Source organism: Lissotriton helveticus, chromosome 7 (assembly GCF_964261635.1).
Source record: "Lissotriton helveticus chromosome 7, aLisHel1.1, whole genome shotgun sequence".
Classification (NCBI taxonomy): Eukaryota; Metazoa; Chordata; class Amphibia; order Caudata; family Salamandridae; genus Lissotriton; species Lissotriton helveticus.
The window spans coordinates 834,348,756-834,376,234 of NC_136068.1; the positions used below are offsets into that span (position 1 = coordinate 834,348,756).

Genomic DNA, 27,479 nt, shown 5'->3' on the forward strand with positions numbered 1-27,479 from the left:
CAACTTCATGTGCCACCCTTAGAGGCCCTGTGCCCTGACACACACACACACTGCCTTTGCAGGCTGAGTGTCTTGGTGCAGAACAAACCACAGAGTCGACATGGCACACATCCTTGTGTGCCATGCCCACAACACACTGCCCTGGCACACCTCAGTCACCCCTCTAGCTGGGTGCCCTATGCCAGTGGTGTGGGTACAAAGGCATGAGCCCTGTACCCCTACAGTACCCAGGCCCATTCCTGGGCACTTTAAGTGCAGTGCTGCCGTTAAGAGTAGATGGTGCAGGGAGGTCAACACGAACTCCACAGCACCATAATGGCTACACTGAAGACTGAGAAGTTTGGTATTACATTTCTTACCACAGTAAACCCACACTGATGCTAGCGTGGGATTTAATGTAAAATGCATGCCAGAGGACAACTTAGAGTTCCCTGAAACTAAGCTACAACCCGTATCCTCACTGAAAGGCTGCCACCCAGCAGACATGTTGCCGGACCCCTGGGTAGAGAGCCCTCTACTCTCTTGGGCCTGCAACAACGCACATCCTGGGACGAGGTGCTAGGTCTCCTCCCCAAGGATGGGCAGGGGAAGCTTTAAAGGCATGCCGCCTTAGTGAGCTTCCCCAGGCCACTTGCTGTACTCAGCAACTGGCCCCAGCGGTTTTGACCCCCACTCTGGCAGGAAGACAGGCGGGAAAAACAAAGGAAGGAAAGGGGGGGTGCCAGCCTCTGCCAACCGCACCCCTCAGATGGGGGAGGCGAGGTAAAGCACAACTCCAGGCTCTCACCATTTTGAGAATGTGGAGCTCTACCCAATCAGAGCTAGGTTCCTTCCCCCCTCCCATTGGAGAATGGCAGGATAGGGAGTGTACTCACCCAGGACAGGGACCCATTGGTCCCTACCTGTAACACCCCTAAATTTAGTATTTAGGGGCATCCTGAACCTTCCTTCCTCAGATCCCGATTTTGAAACAAGAAGTACAAGAAGAAAGAAGACCTGCCGTGAAGCTGCTAACAAGAGGACAACACCAACTGACTTGGCCTCAGCCCTACAGGCCTGTTGATCCTTGAACCTGCTCCTGCTAAACCCTGGCATCTCCAGTGGTCAGCAACCTCGAAAACCCCGGAGGACCTGACTGCCTTGCTCATTTAAAGGCTGGGACTCCCACGAGCAGTGGTTCTGCTCAAACAGCAACAACCGCTGGTGCCAGCCAGGAACCGCGAATCCAGCACACTCTGCAACCGCCGAGCCTGGCCTGTGCCTGAGTGAACAAAGACCACGAGGATGTCCCCCTGGCGATTTTGACCACAAATCCAGTGTCCAAGGACCCTTCTCAATGCTCCTGACGACGCCTGCAGCCTCACAACAATGGACCCCTCCAACCGCGACCAGCTGAGGGTAAGATTTCCCTACACCCAAAGACACCCCTGCACCCGGCGCCCCACGGCCCCCTGTGCCCAACTCCCGAGTGGCTACCTAACCTACAGCTTCCCAACTTACCTCTCAAAGTGGTGGCCGCACCTGAAGAATCTCCATCCCAGAGCCTGCAGTCTGCAGGAAATGCACCAGGGCTGAATCCAGAATCCAACCCGTAGTAAGAAAAACCTTCGTAAAGTGATTCTATTGCATTTACCAAAAACTTTCCATTGAGCTCAATGTTATTTTGTGTTTAACTTGTGTTGCATATTGCAACAACTGTAACGATTACATCTAAAAGTCGATTGCTATTTTAAAGTATTTAATTGCAACATCTCACAAGTATTTATCATACCTACTGTGGTTCTAAAATAAAGTAACTATATATTTTTATATACAAAACAATTGGCCTCGAGTTCAGTCCTTGAGTGTGTGAGACCATTGTGCTCTGATACTGCCTTACTGCTCGACCAAGCTACCACTTTAGAGAGTAAGGTTATATCTAACTTTAGCCTCTGCCATATCTCTGGGGACTGTGGACTCTGTGCACACTGAACCTTACTTTGGTACAGTATATACAGAGCCACTTTCTTAGTGATCCTCTCCTCTACACTGACCCCAGAACAGCAGAGTGACTGTCGCCAGTTGCTGGGGCAGTTTGCCACCCTGTTCTCCTTGATCCCAGGTGTCCCCATTGGTGTACCCATGACATGGACACTGGGGACAGTCCTCCTGTGAAGCACAATATTTACAGGCTGACTGACAGGGTCAGAGCTAGCATCATAGAGGAGCTCTCCAAGATGCTGGTTGTTAGGGGTGATAGAGCACTCGAACAGTCCGTGGGCCAGCCCATTGGTCTTGGTCCCGGCCATTGGCCTTGGTCCCAAAGGCTGATGCACCTGGTGCCATTCCTGAACTATGGTTCTGTGTGGACTACAGTGGGCTCAATGCGGTCACCAGGACTGACACACACCCTAGCGCTGATGAGCTCATAGATCGGTTGGGAGCTGCCAAGTTCCTCAGCACGTTCAATCTAACGTCTAGGTTCTGGCAGATTACCTTAACCGATGGAGCAAGGAGCGGTCTGCATTCTCAACCCCAGCGGGGCACTACCAATTTCAGGTGATGCCCTTTGGATTGAAGAATGCCCCTGCAACCTCTCAGAGATTGGTCAACCAGGTGTTGGCTGGACTGGAGGATTTTAGTGCCGCCTACCTGGACGACATTGCATTGTTCAGTTCCAGGTGGGAAGATCACTTGCAGCTTCTCTGAGAAGTGTTGAAGGCTCTGCAGAAGGCAGGCCTCACAATCAAGACCCAGTAAGTGCCAGATCGGGCAGGGCTCTGTGGTGTACTTTGGGCACCAGGTAGGAAGTGGCAGGTGGCGCCCCTACACCCTAACATTGACACCATTCTTGCTTGGGACACCCCAAGACCCAGACAGAGGTGAGAGCCTTTTTAGGTCTCACAGGATACTACAGGAGATTTGTCAATGGCTATGGCACCGTTGTTGCTCCCTTGACTGAGCTGCATCCAGGAAGCAGCCCAAGAAGGTGATCTGGACTGATGCCTGCCAGACAGCTTTTGATGCACTGAAGGAAGCCATGTGCACAGTGCCCATGCTCAAGGCACCAGACTTCTTCAAAGAAATCGTAGTGCAGACTGACACTTCTGCGCATTGTGTGGGAGCGGCGCTCCCACAACTGAACTAAGAGGGCCTAGACCAGCCTGTAGTCTTCCTTAGCAGGAAACTACTCCCCAAGGAACAGTGCCACAGAGCAAAAACCTTTTGCTGTGGTCTGGGAAGTAAAGAAGCTAAGGCAGTACCTGTTTGGGACTCACTTCCGAGTTCAGACAGACTCCATGCTCCTCAGATGGTTAATGCAGATGAAGGGTGAGAAACCAAAACTGTTGAGGATGTCCATCTCCCTACAGGGAATGGGATTTACGGTTGAACACCGTCCTGGCACATAACATGTCAACACTGATGGTCTGTCCAAGTTCTTCCTCCTTAGTGAAGAAAATTCTAACGTGGTTGGGTAGTTCACCCTACTTTCAGCTGGAGGGGACATGTGTTAGAACTGGCATCTTTTGGTGTGTTTCCCCAGGCTTTTTGCTTTCTGATTTCCTGGTTTAGACTCTGTTTTTGCTGGTTTAGTGTCTCTGCGCACTTTCTCACTGCTGATCAGTGTTAAACTGTAAGTGCTTCTACAGTAAATTGCGTTTATGGATTGGTGTTTCCATAGTTGGCTTATTTGATTTACCTTTAAGTCCCTAGTACAGTGCACTGTGTGTGCCCAGCGCCTGTAAATCAAATGTTGCTAGTAGGCCTGCAACACTGGTTGTGCCACCCACACTAGCAGCCCTTCATAGGGTTCTCAGACCTGCCACTGCAGTGTCTGAACATAAATCAACAGGGGTATACCCAAATTACCCTCTCATACCTGGGTATGGGACGTAGTTTTATACAATAAAAAATGGTATAAAGGAAACAATATAAACCAATTTATGAGTAGAGTACATTTAATTACCCTCTCCACAGTTATTATTCTGAACACATGTATTAAAATCTGTTTGTAGCACACACAAACAATGGCGCCTAATCAATGAGGAAGACAAACAAATGACATATCACAATATTCTATACATCAATAAAGAACAAACAAAAAAACGTATCACAATAACCCTAAAGAATTATTCTCACTAGTGTCCCCCTATACTTCTGGGCGAACAACTTAGAGGTAGTCGAAGTGAAACACCTAAGGCTTGTATACTAATTGACCTAGCTCTACTTTAACATCACACAATTCCAAAGATCACTATAATGCCAATGACTCCTTCTTAGAAGTGTCGACGTGACCACGTTACAGCCTTTTCTTCTTAGGCCTCCTCAGGTGAGGGGTTATACAATACTAAATAAAAAATAAAACACAATACAACAACATTACTCTAACTTTCTACTCTGTGTGGAGTAAGCTGGCTGATAATGGTGACTACCCATTCTACCAGATAAGTGAACAAACACCAGTGCTACCAAAATACACGCACAACCACCATCACTTCATGGTGTAAATCTACTAAAAAGTACAGCACTGAAAATAAAATAAAAATAAAAATAGAAACATCAGCGGGTCAAGTACCACTAGACCCTCATAGGAAATATATCCTCTAAATATAAACACCTTAGTGCCACAATACAATAAAAAGTGCTTGAAAGGAAACCAAACCGTACAAGAGATCCCACCAATTACTTACATATTCCTAAAGACCGGGATACAGGGATTTACCACGCCGCATACATATCGCTGCGCTCAGGGTACAATTACCTTAGACAGAATATGTGAGGAAGTTGAGAAAATCAAGTGCCCATCCCTCCTAGCCAAACTAAATTCAATATGTGTGGCTATAAACGGGGCAGCGCTTACCTCCCTATATGTGGGATGGAGCACCCTTCACGAGTATTCATTTAATGAATCACCATCCACATATAATCTTCAGTCACGTAATTCCAATTCAAAACCAACTTCCCTGCATAAGGATAACAAAGAAAAATAAACTCAAACCCAACTGATCTTAAATAAATAAATACAGCAAACCCCTCGCCCACAATCCCCTGGCACGGGAGAGTAATAACTTACGGTTTAAACGTCTGCTCTAAAAATCAGGCGAGAATTCCTCACTTCACCTCTGTTACCCACAGTCATCAAAGTGCATCCGCTCTAAGTTTAGAAGCGCGTGGAAATATACGGAGAATCTCTCCCCCCTACGTCGTGTCATCACGCCGGACGCAGGCAGCGACTTAAAAATGGGACTGTACTCCACGGAGTCATTAGGCTCAGAAAATCACTATCCTCAATAGGGAATCCGCCATATTAGAAATGTGCATTACCCTGTAGCGTCCTAACCGGTACTACTGGGGCATGCCCGCTCACATGCTCCCATTAATAAGGGCCAATGCTCCACAAAGTACTCTATTTACCTGCAAAAATAATAATAAACATATTCCCACTATATTAAAAATACTTATATTAAAAATAATACTGTTACAGCCTACCGAAGGACACATCCTCAATTATTACAGGTAATGGCCCAATGTCCATTTACCAGGCTATACTTATTGTACGAAAAATCTATATATCCCACACAGTGGTCGGGCGGAAATAAAAAATAAATGGGCAGTCAAATAAACCAAAGTCTATCATGCCAGCTTACTCACGCCACACAAAGGGTTGAGCAATCTATCTTGAAAAAACATATATATTATATGCAAATGTACACATCTGAGCAATGTATTATACATGGTGGCTAAGAACAAACAAAAGGAAAATGCTACTTACCAGTATGCATCTGTTCTTGGCATGTAGAGCTGCAGAGTTACACACTATGCATAGATAGCCACCTAATGTTGGGTCCAGATGTTTGCAGTTTGTTTTGTTGTAGAAAAGTCTTTGAGAGTCACGGGATAGGTTACTCCTCCTTTGGATGATACTGCGCATGGGCATCGGCTCCATCCCCAGATTGTTTTTCACCATTAGGGAAGTGATGGAGATGTACAAGAGGTAGTGATGTCCATGTGATTTGCATCTAATTAAGATAATACTGGAACAGATAAAGGTAGCTGGGGAGGTGTGCAACTCTGCAGCTCTACATGCCAAGAACAGATGCATACTGGTAAGTAGCATTTTCCGTTTGAGGCATATGAGTTGCAGATTACACACTATGCATAGACTGTATAGCAGTACCCACACCTAGCGGCGACCACCAGTATCTGTTGCAGTTGTTTGAAACAGTGTTTTTAGTACAGCCTGGCCCACAGTGGCTTGTTGTTTAGTTTGCACATCTACACAGTAATGCTTTGTGAATGTGTGCGGTGTAAGCCATGTAGCTGCTCTGCATATGTCATCTAGGAGAATGTTCCCCAAGAATGACATTGAAGCCCCTATCTTTCTTGTTGAGTGGGCTTTGGGAGGAACTGTTAACGTTCATTTTGCTTTTTGGTAACATATTTGTATGCATTTAACAATCCATCGGGCGATCCCTGATTTTGATATGGGGTTGCCTTTATGTGGCGGTGAAAAAGACACAAAAAGTTGTTTTGTTTTACGAAAAGTTTGTGTCCTTTCGATATAGTACAGCAATGCTCTTTTGACATCTAAGGAGTGTAGAGCTCTTTCTGCGACTGTTTGAGGCTGCGAGAAAAATACAGGCAGCTCAACTGATTGATTTAGATGGAATAGTGAAATGACTTTAGGAAGGAATTTAGGATTAGTACGAAGACCCACTTTGTTATGATGCATTTGCAAAAAAGGTTCTTGAATGGTAAATGCTTGTAGTTCACTAACACTTCTGAGAGAAGTAATTGCTACTAGGAAAGCTACTTTCCAGGTTAGGAATTGCAATTCACATTTATGTAATGGTTCGAAAGGAGGACCCATTAACCTTGTAAAAACAATATTCAAGTTCCACACTGGTGCCGGAGGCGTTCTGGGAGGAATTATTCTTTTGAGTCCTTCCATGAAAGCTTTTATAGCTGGTACTCTAAAAAGAGATAGATTTTGTCTATTTTGCAAGTATGCTGCAATGGCAGCAAGGTGTAGTCTGATAGACGTATAGGCTAAATTACACTTTTGAAGGTGTAATAGATATCCTATGATGTGTTGAATAGACACGTCTAAGGGATGTATTTGGTTGTTTTGGCAGTATATGACCATGCGTTTCCACTTAGCAGCATAACATGCTCTAGTAGTGGGACGTCTAGCTTTTTTAATAATGTTCATGCATTCTGGAGGAAGGTTGAGGTAACCAAACTCTATGACCTCAGGAGCCAGATCGCTAGGTTGAGCTGCGCTGCGTCCGGGTGTCTGATCTCTCCATGGTTCTGTATTAATAGGCGTGGAGATAGGTTTAGTTCTTGGTGTGGTACTACAGACATCTGCAACAGCGTGGTGTACCACGGTTGTCTGGCCCAAGTTGGAGCGACTAGAATGAGCGTCAAGGAATGTTGTTGTAGTTTGCGTACCACTAACGGAAGAAGTGGGAGAGGAGGAAAAGCGTACGCGAATAGTTTTGACCAGTTCATCCATATCGCATTGCCTTTGGACAATGGGTGTGGGTATCTGACGGCAAAGCTTGGGTATTTTGCGTTTTCGTGGGTGGCAAAGAAGTCTTTCTGAGGTTGTCCCCACATTTCAAAGAACGGATGAAGAACTTGCGGATGAAGTTCCCACTCTTGGATCTGCTGTGTTTGTCAACTTAGCAGATCTGCAATAGTGTTTTGTACTCCTGGGACATGTTGGACTAAGAGGAAGATCTTTAGCGGTATAGCCCATCTCCATATCTGCTGCGCTAACAGAGAGCTGCGGAGAGTGTGTCCCCCCTTGTTTGTTTATGTAGTACATAGCTGTCATATTGTCTGTGTGGACTAAGACAGCTTTGCCTGACACTTAAGTTTGAAATGCTTTTAGGGCTATAAACACAGCTAGCAAATCTAAGTGGTTGATGTGGAGTAGCTTTTGTTGCGGTGTCCACCTGCCTTGCATGGTGAGATGCAGTAGATGAGCTCCCCAGCCGGAGAGCGATGCGTCCGCTGTCATGACTATTTGAGGAACTGGCTCTAGAAACGGTCGCCCTTTGGAAAGGTTTTTAGTGTTCCACCATTGCAGAGAACGAGGAGTCCGACCGTCTACCAACACTAGGTCTGTTAATTGACCTTGAGCCTGGTTCCATTGGCGTGCTAGGCACTCTTGAAGTGGACGCATTTGCAGTCTTGCGTGAGGTACTACAAATATGCAAGATGCCATCATCCCTATGAGCTGCATGAACACTCGAGCTGGTAGCGAGTGTTGCGGTTTGAATTTTTTAGGAGAGTTTGTACACTTGTTATCCTGGCTGGAGAGGGATAAGCTACTGTTAGTTGGGTGTTTATTGTAGCGCCGAGATACTGTTGTATGTGCGAGGGTTGCAGATGCAATTTGGTGTGATTTACTGTGAATCCCAAGTCGTGAAGCAGTTGAATAGTAGCATGCTGCCACCATAACAGCCAGTGTGTTGCACACACTGGCTGTATGAGCTGGGTTTTATGAGCCAGTCGTCCAGATATGGGAAGACATGAATATGTTGTCGTCTTAAATGTGCTCCTACTATTGCTAGGCATTTGGTAAACACCCTTGGCGCTGTTGCGACTCCGAATGGGAGCACTTTGAACTGGTAGTGCTACCCGTCTAGCACAAATCTGACATATTTTGTGTGCGCTGTGTGGATGGGAATATGGAAGTAGGCGTCCTTGAGATCTAGAGTGACAAGAAAGTAGTTTAGTACCAGCAATGGAAGGACTTGTTGGAGTGTGACCATAAGAAAATGATCCGACTGTATGTAAATGTTTAGAGGTCTGAGGTCTAGGATGGGTCTTAGAGATCCGTCCTTCTTTGGTATTAGGAAATATAGGGAGTATAATCCTTTGTTTTTCTGATGCTGTGGAACTATTTCTATTGCATTTTTCTGCAGGAGGGATATTACCTCCTGTCTGAGCAAGGTTAAATGTTCCTGTGACATTGGACGCTGCTTGGGTGGTATGTTGGGGGGGGGAGGGGGGGGGGTAGATGTTAGTTCCAGACAATAACCTGAATTAATTATTTGGAGCACCCACCTGTCTGATGTGATGTTTTCCCAGGCTGGCAGGTATTGTTAGAGTCTTCCCCCGACAGGAGTGGAATGGGACGGGGGAAGGGAGTCATTGGGCAGGGGTAGAGGCAGAGCGTGAGTTATTTTTACCTCTGCCTTTGTTATTGTTACCCCTTTGTTAGTCCTTGCTGTAAATGGACTGTGTAGGGGCTTTGTACGAGGTAGAAGCTGTGTCTGAAGTATATTCCCTGGTGGCACCTCGATAGGATGAGCGACAAAATGAACGTCTGGGAGCCTGCGATTGCAGTGCTCCTATAGATTTGGCGGTGTCTGTATCTTTTTTCATTTTCTCTAGTGATACATCTACGTTGGGTCCAAATAGGTGTTGCTGATCAAAGGGTTGATTAAGAATGGAACTTTGTACCTCAGGTTTGAAGCACAAGTTACTACTTGTGTAACAATATATCTGTAAGAGACATTAGTTAGTGATAGATTCCTTACCTTAGAATATCCCCAGGTGTCAGACTGGATCCGGAAACTTTTGCGTAGCAATACCCCTGCACGTCGGTAGACGTCGTCCGTCGTCGGCAGCGCCGGAATGACATCGCTGGAGTACTTAGACGCCGCCCTCGCACGCTGACGTCAGTTCTGACACACAGCTTTTCTGCGCCAGATACGCAGAGCCATTATAGAACCAACACTGGTGCCATGAAACTAGGGCCCTGAAAGGGGATGACCTTAACCCTAGATATCGGCTCGCAGAACGGGGAGGATGGGTGGGCCGGTAAGGAATCTATCACTAACTAATGTCTCTTACCGATATATCGTTACACAAGTAGTAACTTGTGCATCTGAAAGAGACATGTTAGTGATGGATTCCTTACCTTAGAATAGATACCCCAGCAATACCAACCCCGGTGGTGGGTCTGCGAACCAATAATCACACCAGAAAGTCCTGGAGGACGGAACGGCCAAAGAAGCCATCCCTCCGGACTTGACTGTCCAGGCAGTAGTGTCTCTCGAACGTGTGCAGCGAGGCCCACGTGGCTGCCTGACAAATGTCCTGCAAGGGGACTCCTCGGCCCAGGGCAGTAGTAGTTGCCGTGGCCCGAGTTGAGTCAGCCCAACAGGAGGTTCCTTTTTAGCCAAAGAGTAACACGCCTGGATGCACAATACAATCCACCGAGAGATGGTCCGCTTGTGCACCGCCCGTCCATTCTTAGTGCCCACGTAACCAACAAAGAGTTGGTCATCCACCCGGTACTGGCGTGTGTGATCCAGATAGTAAGAGAGCGCACGTTTTGGGTCCAGACGGTGGAGCCTCTCTTCCTCTTTTGAGGGATGCGGAGGCGGAAAGAAGGTGGGCAAGGTGATGGACTGCCCGATGTGGAAGGCTGCGACTACCTTGGGCAGGAAAGAGGGTCTTGTCCGCAACACAACCTTGTCCGGATGGACAGAAAGGAAAGGAGGTTTGGAAAAAAGAGCCTGGAGCTCACTCACTCTCCTGGCAGAGGTGATGGCAACCAGGAAAGCAGTCTTCAGATTAAGAAGGCGAAGAGGACAGTTATGAAGTGGCTCAAAGGGAGCGCACATCAGAAAAGTAAGTACAAGGTTCAAGTTCCACTGAGGCATCACGAAAGGAACAGGAGGGAACATGTGTGTGATGCCCTTCAAAAACCTATTTACAATAGGGGACTTGAACAAAGATGGCTGATCAGGTAGCATTAAGAAGGCGGAAAGGGCAGAAAGGTAGCCCTTGATAGTGCCCAGAGCAAAGCCCTGCTGGGCCAGAGAAAGAAGGAAGAGGAGAACCTTAGAAAGGGGGGCTGAGAGTGGATCCACAGTGCACCATGCCACAAATCTGTTCCACCTGCAGGAGTATACTGATTTTGTGGAGGGACACCTGGCTGCCAGAATGACATTACAGACTTCAGGAGGCAAGTCAAATAGCTTTAACTGTCGCCGCTCAATCTCCAAGCTTGGAGGTGGAGACTGGACAGGTTCGGGTGGAGAACCGTTCCCTGCTGCTGCGACAGAAGGTCCTCCTGAAGAGGTAGACGAATCGGGGGATCGACAGACATGCCGAGTAGCTCTGGATACCAATATCTTCGTGCCCAGTCCGGAGCCACAAGGATAACCTGGGCCCGGTCGCGCCTAATCTTCTTCAGCACTCTGGGCAGAAGTGGTATAGGCGGAAAGGCGTACAATAGACCGCAACTCCACTCGCGACGACAAGCGTCTCCGAGCGAGTGCCGCCTTGGAAATTCCAAGGAGCAGAACTGATGACATTGCGCGTTCTCTTCTGTGGCGAATAGACCTAACGCACAAATTACTACTTGTGTAACGATATATCTGTAAGAGATATTAGTTAGTGATAGATTCCTTACCTTAGAATAACCCCAAGCGTCAGACTGGATCCGGAAAATTTTGCGTAGCAATACCCCTGCGTGCCAGCAGGCGTCGTTAGCGCCGGAATGACGTCATTGGAGTACTTAGGCGCCGCCCATGCGGGCTGACGTCAGTTCCGATACACAGCTTTTCCGCGCCAGATACGCAGAGCCATGATAGAACCAACACTGGTGCCATGAAACTAGGGCCCTAAAAGGGGATGACCTTAACCCTAGATATTGGTTCACAGAACGGGGAGGATGGGAGGGTCGGTAAGGAATCTATCACTAACTAATGTCTCTTACAGATATATCGTTACACAAGTAGTAACTTGTGCATCTGAAAGAGACACGTTCGTGATAGATTCCTTACCTTAGAATAGATACCCCAGCAATACCAACCCCGTTGGTGGGTCTGCGAACCAATAATCACACCAGAAAGTCCTGGAGGACGGAACGGCTAAAGAAGCCATCCCTCCGGACTTGGCTGTCCAGGCAGTAGTGTCGTGCAAATGTGTGCAGCGAGGCCCACGTAGCCGCCTGGCAAATGTCCTGCAAGGGCACTCCCCGGCCCAGGGCAGTTGTAGTCGCCGTGGCCCGAGTGGAATGTGCCCTCAATCCAACAGGGGGCTCCTTTTTAGCCAAGGAGTAACATGCCTGGATACACAAGATGATCCACCGAGAGATGGTCCGCTTGTGCACCGACTTTCCCTTCTTAGCGCCCACGTAACGAACAAAGAGTTGGTCATCCACCCGGAACTGGCGTGTGCGATCCATTTAGTAAGAGAGCGCACGTTTTGGGTCCAGACGGTGGAGCTTCTCTTCCTCTTTCGAGGGATGCGGAGGCGGAAAGAAGGTGGGCAAGGTAATGGACTGCCCGATGTGGAAGGCCGTGACAACCTTGGGCAGGAAAGAGGGTCTTGTCCACAACACAACCATGTCCGGATGGACAGAGAGGAAAGGAGTTGTGGAAGAAAGAGCCTGGAGCTCACTCACTCTCCTGGCAGAGGTGATGGCAACCAGGAAAGCAGTCTTCAGAGTAAGAAAACGGAGAGGACAGTTATGGAGCGGCTCAAAGGGAGCACACATTAGGTAAGTAAGAACAAGGTTCAAGTCCCATGGGGGCATCACGAAAGGAACAGGAGGGAACATGTGTGTGATGCCCTTCAAAAACCTATTTACAATTGGGGACTTGAACAATGAAGGCTGATCAGGTAGCCTTAAGAAGGCGGAAAGGGCAGAAAGGTACCCCTTGATAGTGCCCAGAGCAGAGCCCTGCTGGGCAAGAGAAAGAAGGAAGAGGAGAACCTCAGAAAGGGGTGCAGAGAGTGGATCCACAGCCTTTGCTGTGAACCATGCCACAAATCTGTTCCACCTGCAGGCGTATACCGACTTTGTGGAGGGACGCCTGGATGCCAGAATGACATTACAGACTTCAGGAGGCAAGTCAAATGGCCTCAACTGCCGCCGCTCAATCTCCAAGCTTGTAGGTGGAGACTGGACAGGTTCGGGTGGAGAACCGTCCCCTGCTGCTGCGATAGAAGGTCCTCCCGAAGAGGCAGACGAATCGGGGGATCGACTGACATGCTGAGTAGCTCGGGATACCAGTATCTTCGTGCCCAGTCCAGAGCCACAAGGATAACCTGGGCCCGGTCGCACCTGATCTTCTTCAGCACTCTGGGCAGAAGTGGTATAGGCGGAAAGGCGTACAATAGACCGCAACTCCACTCGCGACGAAAAGCGTCTCCGAGCGAGTGACGCCTTGGAAATTCCAACGCGCAGAACTGATGACATTGCACGTTCTCTTCTGTGGCGAACAGATCTAACCAAGGCACTCCCCACTGCTGAAAGAGGCCTTGCGACACGTCAGAGTTCAGACGCCATTCGTGATCCATCATGCACCGACGGCTGAGTTCGTCCGCCCTGGCATTCAGAGAACCTGTCAGGTGTTGAACCACCAGGGTCACGCCCTGATGTTCCAGCCACTGCCAGAGGCGCAGAGCCTCCTGGCATAGGGTCCACGACCCCACCCCGCCCTGTTTGTTGCAGTACCACATGGAGGTGGTGTTGTCCGTGAACACCTGCACTACACTCCCCCGGACAGAGGGGAGGAATGCCTTCAGTGCTAGTCGGATCGCCCGCAGCTCCAAAAGGTTGATATGGAGCCGGGACTCCGCCAGAGACCAGAGGCCTCTGATCTCTGCCTCTCTCATGTGGCCCCCCCAGCCCTGGAGGGACGCGTCCGTCACAACCACGTGCTCCGGGTGGGGTAGGGAGAGGGATCTACCACTGACCCAATCGCGGTCCTTGAGCCATCACTGCAACTGTCTTGCAGTGCCCTCCGACATCAAGACATGATCGGACAAGTTGCCCTGATGCTGGGCCCACTGAAACTTCAGGTCCCTCTGCAGAGCCCGCACCTGCCCCCGGGCGTGATGCACCAGAAGGATGCAGGAGGCCATCAGCCCCAGAAGCCGCAGCGTCAACCTGACCGAGACTCAGGATAAAGGGTGAAAGATCGGAATCAGAGCCCGAATACCCCGAACCCGCTATTCGGGAGGATAAACCCGAAACTGCGCCGAGTCTAGAACCGCTCCGATGAAGAGGAGCTTCTGAGAGGGACACAGGGGCGACTTCGGCACATTGATGGAGAACCCCAGCAAGTGCAGGAGGTCATCCGTAGTCTGGAGGTGGCTGACGACTGTCTGGGGCGAGCCCACCTTCAACAACCAGTCGTCGAGATAGGGGAAGACTGACACCCCCAATCTGCGCAGATGAGCTGCGACCACCGCCTTCCCTTTCGTGAACACCCGAGGGGCGCTGGTAAGGACTAAGGGGAGCACGGTAAACTGAAAGTGCTCGTGGCCTACCGTGATCCGCAGGTAGCGCCGGTGGGCCGGCAGGACGGGAAGGTGAAAATAAGTGTCCTGCAAGTCCAACGCTACCATCCAGTCTCCAGGGTCCAGGGCAGCTAAGACCTGAGCCAAAGTCAGCATCTTGAACTTCTCCTTCCGGAGGAAGCCGTTGACGTTTGAGGTCCAAGATAGGGCGTAGGCCCCCTTTGCCCTTCTTGGGTACCAGAAAGTAGTGGGAGTACCAACCACACCCTACTTCTGGCCCAGGAACGCGCTCGATGGCCCCCTTGGCCAAGAGGGCCGTGACTTCCTCTTGCAGAAGTTGCAAGTGATCCCCCGACACGCGGTGGATTTGCGGTGGCATGGCTGGAGGGGTCGCCCCGAAGGGGAGGGAGTAGCCCCTTCGGACGATTTGCAGCACCCACCTGTCCGACGTGACAGTGCGCCAGTGGAAGAGGTGATGGCGAACCCTGCCCCCCACTGGCGTCACATGGTCCTAAAAACACGGACTAGGAAGGTTTTGAGGCGGATGCTGCGGGGGGAGGTGTGGACTGGCCTCGCCGTTGTCCCCGACCGCCGCCACGGCGGTTTCCACGGCTGCCGCCGCGCTGTTGAACATTCTGCGGTGCGTTGCTGGCAGCACGTGTGGGGACGCCCCTTCCGTGGCCACAAAAGGACCGAAAGGCACCCGATTGCTGGCGTGTGGCAGAGAGGCCCAAGGACTTGGCCGTAGCCCTGGAGTCCTTAAAGCGCTCAAGCGCATGGCCTGCCTTGTCGCCAAAGAGGCGACGGCCATCAAACGGCATGTCCAGAAGAGTGGCCTGGACATCGGCTGAAAAGTTGGCGGACCTCAACCAATCGTGGCATCGAACCGCCACCGTCGTTGCCATCGCCCTGCCCAGTGAGTCCGTGGTATCCAGCCCACACCGGATGGAATACCGTGCCGCATCCCAGCCTTCCACAAGGGCCTGGCCGAGTTTAGCCCGTACCTCCATCGGGCATTCTGGCAGCATGTCCACGACCGTGTCCCACAGGGAGTGGGTGTAGCGGCCCAAGAGGCATGCGGTATTGAAAGACCGCAGTCCCAGACTCAGGGAGGAGAATAACTTCTTGCCGTACTGCTCATACCTCTTGGATTCCCGATCGGGGGGAGCCGTTGGGAATGCGGTCTGGGAATTTGAAGCCTGGATGACCAGGCTCTCGGGGGTGGGGTGGGTGGACAGGAAACAAGGGTCGCCCGGGGCCGAGCGGTGGCGTCTGGCCACGTTCCTATCTAAAGGCGGACCTGTAGCGGGCCTGGACCAAGTGCCCAAAATAACGTCGGTCAAGGCCTCAATAAACGGCAGCAGAGGCTCAGCCGAGCTGGACTACGGTTTAAGGACCTCAGTGAGGAGGTTAGTCCTCACGGCCGCGAAAGGGAGCTCAAGTCCCAAGGCCTTGGCCGCCCGCGTCAACACCACACTGAAGGTTGCCCCCTCCTCCGTAGCCACGGTAGGAGGTGAGACAAAACCAGTGTCTGGTGAGGTGTCCAGACCACTGGCATCCCCATGTCCACCTGTCCAGTCCTCCTGGGACTGACACTCCCGTGTCAGAGGGTCCTCAGACCCCTCCCAACACTCCTCATCACCCATCTCCTGATAATCAGGGTTGTCAAATGACAGGGCCGGTTCATTGAAGTAAAACTCCCCAAGCAGCGCCGTTCCGGCGCCGGATGGAGGGATGCATCGGGGACGGCGCCGCCCGAAGACGGCGCCGGAGGTGACACCTGAGGGACCGGCGCCGGTGAGGTCGTCAGGTCAACCGGCGACGACCCGGATCCAGAAGCGAATCCAGCGGGGCCCGAAGGCGCCCGGCCCGAAGGCACGTCTGGGCCGAAGCACACGCCGGCGTCGGGGCTGAAGCACCCGACCCGCTAGGGCCCCCAGATGGGTCCGCTGGGCCCGGAGGCGCCCGGAGCCCGCCGGAGGAGAAAGGGACCTCATGGCCATGAGGAAGCGCTCGATCTCCCCCGGCCGCGTCGCGCGAGCATCGGGGGGGGGGGGGGGGGGGGGGGGAGTCGGAAGAGCGATGACGTCTCTTCGACTTCTAGTGCTTACCTGACGACTTCGAACCTGAGGAGTGACGCGACTCCCGGAGCTATGATGGCCCCGACCCCGCGACCGGTCTCTTGACCTCCGGCCGGACCGGGACCTCTCGCGGTGCGGGGCCGACTGCCGGAGCTTGAGCCGCTTGCGGGACCGCTCCCGCCTAGCTTTCGAAGTCAGGGTCTGGCAGTCGGAGCAGGTCTTGTCGTCGTGGTCAACGCCAAGACAGTGGAGGCACTGGCGGTGACGGTCGGTGACCGACAGTCGGTCGCAGTCCTCACAGGGTTTAAAACCTGGCATCTGTGAGAAGTTGGCCTGATATGCAGTGCTCACTATTCTAGTGAACACTATGTATCAGTCCAAACAACCCTTATTGATGTTTGGTTGTAAGTCAACCTGATAGACCAGCTATCCTAGTAGCATGGACACGTGCAGTCTTTAGGCTAAACTCTAGAGGGCGTGTTAAGCCAGCTGTTTTACCATCACATATACCCCTTGAACACCAAGTGAAAGGACACCACACAAGTTGTTATGAAAAATAAAGTATATTTATTTATAACAAGACTACCCTGGCTCTTTATGAGACAGGGAGCTAAGCACACAACAAAACTCTTAAAGAAATATTTAAAGTCGCACAATTTACACAAATGCCCGAGGGGCACGAAAAACCATATACTATACAAGTGGAATGCGAAATACTAGCAGGTAAGTAACTATTCTCATAGGCTTTAGGATCGCTAGGACTGGACTACTGAACCTTTAGATTACAAGCAGGAGGCCTAGGGACGTCGTGTGCAGAGTGGGAACTCTCACGCGTAAGGCGGGAAAAAGTCTATGGAGGCTAGTAAAAGCAAAGTTAGTGTTTTCGGGCGAACCCGACTAGGTAGGTCAAAAACGAAAGTGGATCTAGACACTTAGAGAGTTGGTCTACGCTGGAGCACCAGAGAACTCAGTTTACCTAGCCCAGGGGCTGCGGCTGCATAGGGTTCAAATGTCGTCGGGTTTCTTCGTTGATGAACCAGGAGCCTGAAGAAAGAAGTTGCTGGCAGGTGACCAGTGAAGAAGTTCTTGGGGATCCAAGCCTGGATCGGGAAGAAGAAGACCTGTAAGCAGAGGGGACCAAGTTCTGAATCACTAGCCAGTGATTTAGGTGGGTACCAGAGTGGCACCGGGCGAAGTCACCTCAACCAGGTGAGTGGGCGCTGCTGGGCTCTGCAGTCTCTCGGACCAGGAGGCGTTGTCGGCGACCAGGATGGAGGTGCGAGCTGTCCCCAGGATTGGGGCAACAAGTCTTGGCAAATGCAAGCCCACGCGGTGGACTTAAAATGGCGTCTGGAGTGGACCAGGAGGTTCCAGGGTGCTCCTCTGTTGGAGGGGAGCAAGGGCCAGTCTGGAGCAACCAGACCAGCGGTGTTTGTCGTCGAAATTCGTCGTCAGAGGGCCACTAGCCAACGGGCAAGCGACCTGGACAACGCGGTGAGCAGCAAAGAGCAGAAGGGCCCCACGCAGATCTCGTGGATGCAGGGGAGCTGAACTTCGGTGCTGGAGCTGCTCAGGGTTGGGGCTTCTCTTACCCCAAAGCACTCGGTCGAGGGTCACTCGGGAGTCGTGCTGGTCAAGCGTCGTGCAGTCTTGGAAGATGGCCGGTCCCTCGAGGTCTCGTCACACCCACGAATCACAGCTGGGCTGATGATGCAGGTAGAGGTCAGAGGTGCCAGGGAAGCCGGTTCTCGTCGAGCTGAGTAGTCTTGATCCGGTGAGGAGACTTACAGCAGACCGCGATGCTTGGTTGGTGCCTGCTGCTGCAGGGTGACTACTCCTTAGTCACAAGGGAGAAATCTTAGGAAGAAGTCTTGAGTTCCTTTCGTGGAAAGTAGTTTCAGGATTCAAAGATGATCTAATTTGGAAGGGGGCCTGCTCCTACCTTTATCCTGCAAAAGGGGGCTGGCACGCGACTAAGTCCTGCCCTATGGGTGGGACTAGGAGGGGGGTGGTTACACCCCTCTCCTTTGGCGGGCTTTCCCCAGATCAGGGGCTGGAGTGCCCCTGGAACTGGTTCAAGCCGGCCTATGCACAGTGAGCACCGGGGTGCCACTTGCAGTCACCTTCCTCTAAAGCCCTGCCTACCTAGGATACACAAAATCCTGTCTGGGACGGTGCTGGCACCGCCCCTGGCAGGAAACCCTTTGTCCTTGCCTCCTGTGCTGGGAGGACTCCCAGCAGCAGGAGGGCAGACTTGTGTCTCGGTGGCAGCATCCATCTTGTGGAGCTGAGGCTATGTCTGACTTTAACCGGGGTTACAGGTTACATACATGTCGTGTCCCTCTAGAAGGGTGGAATGCTAACCCCGTCGCCAGAATTGGCGAGGGGTTAGTATTTCAATTCGTATGACACCTTACTCGACATGTTTTGATAAAGCGATACCAGAGTTGGCATATAACCGCGAGGATTATAATGCACTTAAGAGTATATGGTATGCGTTATCATGGAACAGCTATTAGGACTTGGTTCCGCAAGCTGCAACCGGGCTCAGCTCATGCCAGAGCACCATTTCACATTTTTTGACTAAACTTTTTACCATCCCTTCTGATCATTTTTTGGGTCTTCGACTCCGAACGGTGCCGGTAGGGATGCTGTAGGAAGGTAGATCCCTGACTATGGTTGCCCCCAACTTTTTGCCTGGTGTTTTGCTGGTTTTCTGACTTAGTTGACCTGGGGCCCTGCTATTCAGGACCCCAGGCCCACTGCTCTCTCTGTTAAAATGGATTCCATGTTCCTTAGGTACATATCTAATTGGATACTGAGTCACCTTATCAGTCCCTGTAACAGTGTACCTTAGGTATCCAGGGCATAGGTGTACCCAGGGCCTACCAGGGGCTGAAGCATGTATTATGCCACCCCTGGCTGGCCATCTAAAACTGACAACTGGCTGCACGACAGCTGGGGCAAGGTGGTGTAATCACCCTTTGCTATATATATAGTATACCTATATCTAACCCTAAAATGGACACATATCCTCCTATCAGTCACTCCTATGGCAGGCCTTATCAATCCTGAAGGCAGAGTGCTTGGAATTATGTGAGATGGTGCTCTGGCATGAGCTGAGCCCGTTTGCAGCTTGCGGAACAAAGTCCTAATAGCTGTTCCATGATAACGCTATACCATATACTCTTAAGTGCATTATAATCCTCGCGGTTTTTGCTAACTTTGGTATAGCATTATCAAAACATGTCAAGTAAGGTGTCATACGAATTGGAATACTACCCCCTCGCCAATTCTGGCGACGGGGGTAGCATTCCACCCTTCTAGAGGGACACGACATGTATGTAACTGTGAACCCCGGTTAAAGTTAACTCGAGCCTTGGCATCACAAAATGGATGCTGCCACCACAGACACAAGTCTGATCTCCTGCTGCTGGGAGTCCTTCCAGCGAGGGAGGCTTGGACAAAGGGTTTGCTGCCTTGGGAGGTGCTAGCACCACCCCAGACAAGATTTTGTGTATTGGGGAGGATAGGCCTGAAAGGAATGAGACATGCCTGGGGCACACAAGGTGTCCTGTGCATACACCGGTTCAAACCAGTTGCTGGGGCATCCCTGCCCCAGCTCTGGCGCGAAACCGGACAAAGGATAGGGGGTGTAACCACCCCCCTTCCTGGTCCCACCCAGGGGAGGGACCTAGTCAGTAGTGCAACCCCCTTTAGCAGGATAAAGGTAGGAGCTGGTCCCATTCCAAATTAGATTAATCCTGAACTACTCTACAAGAAGAAACTCTGGACTTCAACGTTCTGCTCCACAGAAGACTGAAGAAATCTCCCTTGTGGGCAAGGGGCGTCCACCCTGCAACTGCAGGCACCATCAAGCGTCCAGCGGTTTCCCTTTGTCGTCTTCCTTCCAGGATCCAGACTTCAGAGCCCGATGACCTCAACCTACATCTGCAGCACAGCTGAGATCCGTGGGTGTGACGAGACACGTGGGACCGGCCATCTTGAAAGAAACTGCACTTCGCTTCCAGCACGATTCCAGAGGTAAACTCGACCAAGTGCTTTGGGGACTGAGAAGCCCCAGCGCCTGCACCGAAGATCAGCCCTCCAGCATCCACGAGATCTGCATGGGGCCCTTCTGCTTGTCTGCTGCTCGACGCGTTGTCTGGTCACTTGCCGGCTGGCTAGTGGCCTCCTAGACGACGAACCTTTGAATCTTTGCTGCTGGTCTGGTTGCTCCAGACTGGCCCTTGCTCCCTTCCAAAAGAGGGGCACCCCGGACTCTCCTAGTCCGCACCAGGCATCTTTTCCCTTCACCGCGTGGGTTGCCTTTGCCAAGGCCTGTTGACTCCAATTCCGGATCCGACACCGCCGACAGCGAGAGCCTGCGTGGGACAGCTCGTGTCTCCATCCTGGTCGTCGAAGACACCTCCTGGTCCACGTAGCTGCAGAGTCAAGCGTCCACTCTTCACCTGATCGCGACGACAGCACCTGGTTCCTTCCTGGTTCCACACCGGTCACTGGCTAGTGACTTTGAACATTGTCCCCTCTGCTTGCAGGTCCTCTTCTTCACCGATCCACCCTTGGATCGCACCGGACATCTTCCTCCTGGTCGCCTGCAGCATCTTTTCTTTCAGGCTCCATTGACTTCAACGCAAAAACCCGACACACTTTGGCACCTAGGCACCCGCAGCCCGTGGGTGAGGTAACAAGAGCATTTCGGTGCTCAAGGGTAGTTTAACTGTCCTAGTGTCCAGTTCCACAGTCGTTTTAGTCCTACCTAGTCAGGATTGTCCGTACTTACCTTTTAACTTGAACTGTACTGTCCATAGACGTTGTTACGCATCTCGCGTGTGAGTTCACACTCTGCACACGCGTTCCGTGGGCCTCCTATTACTTACCTAGAGTTAGTGTAGCGTGGTCCCATCGATCCTACAGCCTCTGGACAGCTCCATTCCTTTTATCGACTTTCACATTCCACTTACTTAGTATATGGTTTGTCGTGCCCCTAGGGCACCATTGTAATTTTGTGCAACTTATTGTATTTTTCGTAAGAGATTGTCATGTGCTTAGCCCTCTGACCTTAAAGAGTTCAGAGGTGTTGTTATTAATAAATATACTGTTTATTTTCATAACAACTTGTGTGGTGTCCTTTCATCTGGTATTCAAGGGGTTATATCGTGGTAAAACAGCTGGCTTCACATGCCAAAAGAGTTTAGCCTAAGACTGCTTTGTCCATGCTACCATTAGGATAGCTGGTCTATAAGGTTGACTTACAACCAATCACCATAAGGGTTGTTTGGACTGATACAAGGTGATCACTAGAACTAGTGAGCATCATATATCAGGCCAACTTCTCACACCCAGTTTTCTAGTGGCCATTTGTGAAGGATGGCCACAACACAGCATTCTGCACACCTGGGGAGACATGTCACCAGCTCCCAGGACAGGTAACAATAGAGGTCTGCCACTGGGTGAGATGTTGGCCCAAAAGTACGCTTCAAAGAGGAAGCTGCCTTTGAAGGGCAAATGGTGAACACACCAGAGAGGCTGCTCTTTCGATAGGGTAGACAGGTTGCCATCGTGGACAGAGAGGGAAGCACTGGTCAAATTGTTTTATAACAGGGGCATGTAGGGTGGACTACCTAGCTCCACACCTCCAGAGAGGGGTCCTGACATCTTGGGAGAAGGCACAATGGAGCACACTGGACTAGCTAGATGCCACACTTCACAGAAAGTTGTCATCAGGCCGGAGGAAAGGAGGGGTGGGAGGGACCAGCAAGGACGAACTGAAAAGTAACAGAGTAAGAGACACAGGAGAGAGCAAGCATAAGCAAAAAGAGGGGACTATATGTATGATGTAGTCCCTCATGCAGTTCAAAGCAAGCACTAAAGTGGACGCGGAAGGATATACCCCAAAAGCCAATAGCACTAAGTGAAAGATGAATACTCCAGTGGCAAAGCAAATATGTGATTGACAAAGCCTCATGCCAATGGCTGAAAGGGGCAGGTGGAGGAAAGTCAAAGATTGAAATAGGCAGACCCAAAGCCCACTTTATATGTATTATAAGCAACAGGTCTGTTTAAAGGGTGTGCTGTCAAAATCCGGACCTTAAAAGTTGAATTGGCTTATCAACCCAGAGACCTACATAGAGATGAAAGATAGCAAGTGCAGAAGCAGCAACCTTATAATATGATTGCTTTAATAAGTCTAAAATGAACAAAGATCCTTGCCACAAGATATAGAAAGAAAACGCACGAGAACCTGCCTGTGAAGGGAGCTGAATTCAAGCAGAATCCACAGAAATAGCTGCTATTTGGTCCTTAAAATGAAAGTGTTCTGCTTTAACATATTGGATACAGAGGTTTTCTTGATTTAATGCTACATGCACATTTGCAAGGTTAAGACAAAGGCAGTTACAACCAGTGCAACACAATTAAGGAAAATCGATACATCTCCTTTTTACTTAAATAAACTTAAAATTAAAACCCTGGTAAGTTAATTAGAGCTTCACAATGATGAGTGCTGTATTTTGTCATGGATGTCTCAACAATGTATGAGAGATAAACAGTTTAAAAATAATATTTTGTTATATATATTATTTGGTGCAGCAGACTTACCTGATGCACTGTTTACTCCAAAGGACCAGATACCACCATGACCAACTGGAGCACTAAAGTTGTTTCCTACTGGTGTCGGAGTTGCAGAACCACCTTGTCGAATGCGGGCAAGTCTTTCTGTTCCGATAGGAGGCGGGACCTTTCTGTCATGGTTTGCATTATTTGCCTTCTGTGGTCCAAGAGGTGGAGGAGCGGAAATAGTTGACAGAGGTGAAGGTGATCCAGAAGCTACAGACACAACAGTTGACTCACCTAGTGACACAATGTTACACTTTACTGGGTTTAGAAAACAAAAGTGCATTTTATTTCAATTCCATTTAATGCTGCACTAGATAAAGAAGCATGTCTTACTCAAAAATCAAATACATTGGCACCTGTCAGACTGAGCATTCAAGAAGAGAAAATAGACCACTACAAATAAAATGAGACAAAAAAATTACCTTAACTTTAAGTCAGAACAAATGGAAAAAACAATAGACTAAGAGAAGCAACTCTTAATATTTGACTGACTGGCATATTTCTAAAGCCGATGTAAGCAAAACCCTGATATGATTCCAACATAAGTAAAGGAGTAAAGATGAGGATAATTTTACTTACCCAGTAAGTATCTGTTCTTGGCTTGTAGAGCTGTAGATTCGCATGCTTTGCATACTCCTGCCATCTAGTATTGGGTCTGGATGTTTTAAAGTTGTTTTCCTACGAATAAGTCTTTTAAGTCACAAGGTAGGTGACTCCTCCTTTCGGTGATAGTGCGCATGGGCATCAACTCCATTGTTCAATTCTTTTCCCTCAGAGGGCGAGAATGGAGTTAGTAAGTAAAGAATAGAGATGTCCATGCATATGTATATAGAGTAAGAGAGAACTGCAACAGGTATAGGTACCCGGGCAGGGGGGTGGGCGCATGTGCATATAAAGCTCTACATGCCAAAAACAGATGTTTACTGGGTAAGTAACATTATCCGTTCAAGGCATGTGAGCTGTAGATCACATGCTTTGCATAGACTATACAGCAGTATTCTCCCAAAGCGGTGGCTAACCTGTAGCTGTTGCAGTTGTCTGAAAGAGTGTTCGAAGTACTGTCTGGCCCACATTAGTAGCCCCTATTTTGTGAGCGGGATGCGCTCTAGGGGTTATGGTTAAAGTTCTTTGCTTTTGCATAACATGTTTGAATGCATTTAACAATCCATCTGGCAATACCGGACTTGGATATGGGATTGCCCTTGTCAGGTGGAGCAAAACCAATAAAAAGTTGTTTCGTTTTACGAAATTATTTTGTTCCTACTATGTAATATAAGAGGGCTCTTCGAACTTCTAAAGTGTGTAGAGCTCGTTCTGCCACTGAATCAGGTTGAGGAAAGAATACAAGTAACTCAACCGACTGATTGATGTGAAAGACAGAAACTACCTTAGGTAGAAACTTGCGGGTTAGTACGAAGAGCCACTTTGTCTCTTAAGTTGGAAAAAAGGATCTTCTATGGTTAGTGCCTGTAGGTCACCCACTCTCCTCAATGAAGTGACAGCAATGAAGACAGCGATTTTCCAGGAGAGAAATTGCAGTTCTTTAAACACAAACGAGGGTAATATTAGGGAAAATGTTTATTGACCTGGCATTGCTGCGATCCCTACATGTAATACAAAAACTATGCACAGACAATGGGTCAGAGATAATAGAAGCTAACTAAGAAACTGTACATTTATAGGGATACAATCTAGGAATCCATGGTATTCGTGGTGAAAAAAGTGTGTTCCCATCAGATACCCATCCTGTTCCGCCCTACATCATTTGGGATCCTTCACCCGAAGGAAGTGGAAACATGTCCACTGTGGATTAGGTAGATTGTAGCCTAATCTTCTCGGAGGAGACTGAAATATGATGAAGGGAAAATGGTATCAGGGGGTAAGTGACTAGCAGTGCAAAGGAAAAAATGAAAAAAATGTGCCGAGTTCAAAGGAACTATGTGAATGGTTTAATATTGGGTTGCAGGAGTGGAAAAAAACTTTTAATAGGATCCTACCCACACCCAAAGGATAAAAACAGTGCAAAGTAGTATAACAAATGACTACTTAGATGTTACGAGGTCGACATGTTTCTGCAGTGTGATAGGGTCATGTGATCCCTGTCTGCTTCTTCAGGACCTTTTCAATAAATGCTACTGCTGGTGTGCTAAACAAAAATAATTTTTAAATAAAAATTCATATCACCTGAGATCGCCCATGGAGATGATCCAGTTGGTCATGTGAGCATATGGAACAAAGGCACACAAATAAATATATACAGTTAGTGACGATAGCTTCAAAGGAAAAAACACAATTGTGTATATAAAAATATGTCAAATAGTATTGATCAACAGTTGCTTAATGGTCAACTTAGTTGCTACAGAGCAATATGCATATATGGCCAGGATAACACTGTACCCACTCACCCACTGTTTGGGGAATGAACTCTCCACCTCACCCGGCTACAGCTCAGGTAGAAATGGAGCACCGCTCTATTAAGAAAAACAGAAGAAATACTATAGAAAGAGGAAGAACCGAAGAGACAAATAACTAGACATGATCGACTATGATCTTTTTCAGCCATCATTTGCGCCTGATCGGCGCTGTTTACAAAAAGCGACAGTTGACAAAAGAACATTAACATATGTAGAAGATGTTATATACATATCTCTCTGAGACTCGTTGTCTTACATTTACTCGCGTTGTACGTTATTATTCCTTTAGAAACACTCGCGCTGAGCCGGCAGGCCATGCAAGAGGATTAACCCCACTATGAATGTCAACATGGTTGCCGACTTAGTAGGGAAAACCCGCTAGTTCACAGGCAAAAGGTCGATGCCTCCGTGACAGGCGCTCCTGCTCTATGCATAACTCACATGGCCGAGGTCGACAAAGCCCCCGCCTTAGCGCATTGCTTACGCAGTAATGGAAAGTCAAACGGGAATGCAAAAAAAGGAGAATGCAAAAAAAGGGGGGGTGCCGAACACAGTCCCCTTCTCGTAAGCTTACCTGTCCGTCGGTACTCCTGACATCCGTCTAGGCTGTCAAGTGGGAGGTACCTGAACGGACAGGAAGCGGGGTTATGAACTGTGTTCGCGCGCTACTGTGTAGATCAGGTGACCGCTGATCGCGGTAGATTTCTGGGAATTGGAGTCTATCGTAAAAGACACTGAGAAAAGACTAGGCAAGTATTTTACCCGTTAACTAGTTTGATATTAGACCATCGGACATATCCAAAACATCTAATTCGATTGATTATGAGATGAAAACCGAATGCATGTAATCGGATGTAATATTTGTAACACTGACTTCTAGTTAAAAATATGCATGAGTCCTGTGGTTGGGCGTGGTACATACCACACAGGACTCTTGGGAAATGTAGTTTTTTCATATGCGGAAGTATAGCGCGATGTTTGCGGGTTGAACTACTGGATGGTTGACAACAGACGCTCTTGATAGTCAACCTGGCATATGATCTGCGGTGACTTTATGTAATCATACATCGCATACATATTCTATTGGAAATCGATTTTATAGAGATGATGATTAGTAGGGAGACCTGCTTATTCGCGGTCTATCCGTTGTCATTACGAGTAGGTCGTTATGGGATGCTTGAACAGTGCGTGTATTTTGCAAGACTACTCGTGAATATGGTGGAAATAATTATCAATGATATTATACGGAGCATTGGTACTCATTGTTGTAACTGAGGTATTATCTAGACCGACATTCTTAGTGGACGTTGCTTAGTTAGAGGCCACTATGCAGCTCAACTCAAACAGTCCAATTTATATACCCATAGTTATCAGGGGTAATCTGCAATGCCAGGTCTTAATACGATCCATTATAGAGACAATCACCACCATGGAGGGGTTATAGCGACATCCAAGGGATGTCTTCATTCAATCCCATTTTATCCGTTTTAAGTCTATACACCCATTTTTGTTCTCTTCTGTGTAGAAAGGTACTGATATTGGAGATGTGTTTGGGTATTGTGTGTATTGTGTTTTGCATTCTCCTTTTTTTGCATTCCCGTTTGACTTTCCATTACTGCGTAAGCAATGCGCTAAGGCGGGGGCTTTGTCGACCTCGGCCATGTGAGTTATGCATAGAGCAGGAGCGCCTGTCACGGAGGCATCGACCTTTTGCCTGTGAACTAGCGGGTTTTCCCTACTAAGTCGGCAACCATGTTGACATTCATAGTGGGGTTAATCCTCTTGCATGGCCTGCCGGCTCAGCGCGAGTGTTTCTAAAGGAATAATAACGTACAACGCGAGTAAATGTAAGACAACGAGTCTCAGAGAGATATGTATATAACATCTTCTACATATGTTAATGTTCTTTTGTCAACTGTCGCTTTTTGTAAACAGCGCCGATCAGGCGCAAATGATGGCTGAAAAAGATCATAGTCGATCATGTCTAGTTATTTGTCTCTTCGGTTCTTCCTCTTTCTATAGTATTTCTTCTGTTTTTCTTAATAGAGCGGTGCTCCATTTCTACCTGAGCTGTAGCCGGGTG

General features: G+C 49.1%; 1 protein-coding gene across 1 annotated transcript in view; it reads right to left on the reverse strand.

Moving 5' to 3' along the window:
• The window catches only part of ANKHD1 (ankyrin repeat and KH domain containing 1), a 1,380,661-nt gene that overhangs the window by 58,020 nt on the left and 1,295,162 nt on the right, over positions 1-27,479 (reverse strand). Inside the window, exon 31 of the mRNA XM_078653327.1 lies at positions 22,965-23,216. Within this exon, the coding sequence (XP_078509453.1) occupies positions 22,965-23,216 (252 nt within the window). The remainder of the gene's footprint in view (positions 1-22,964; positions 23,217-27,479) is intronic.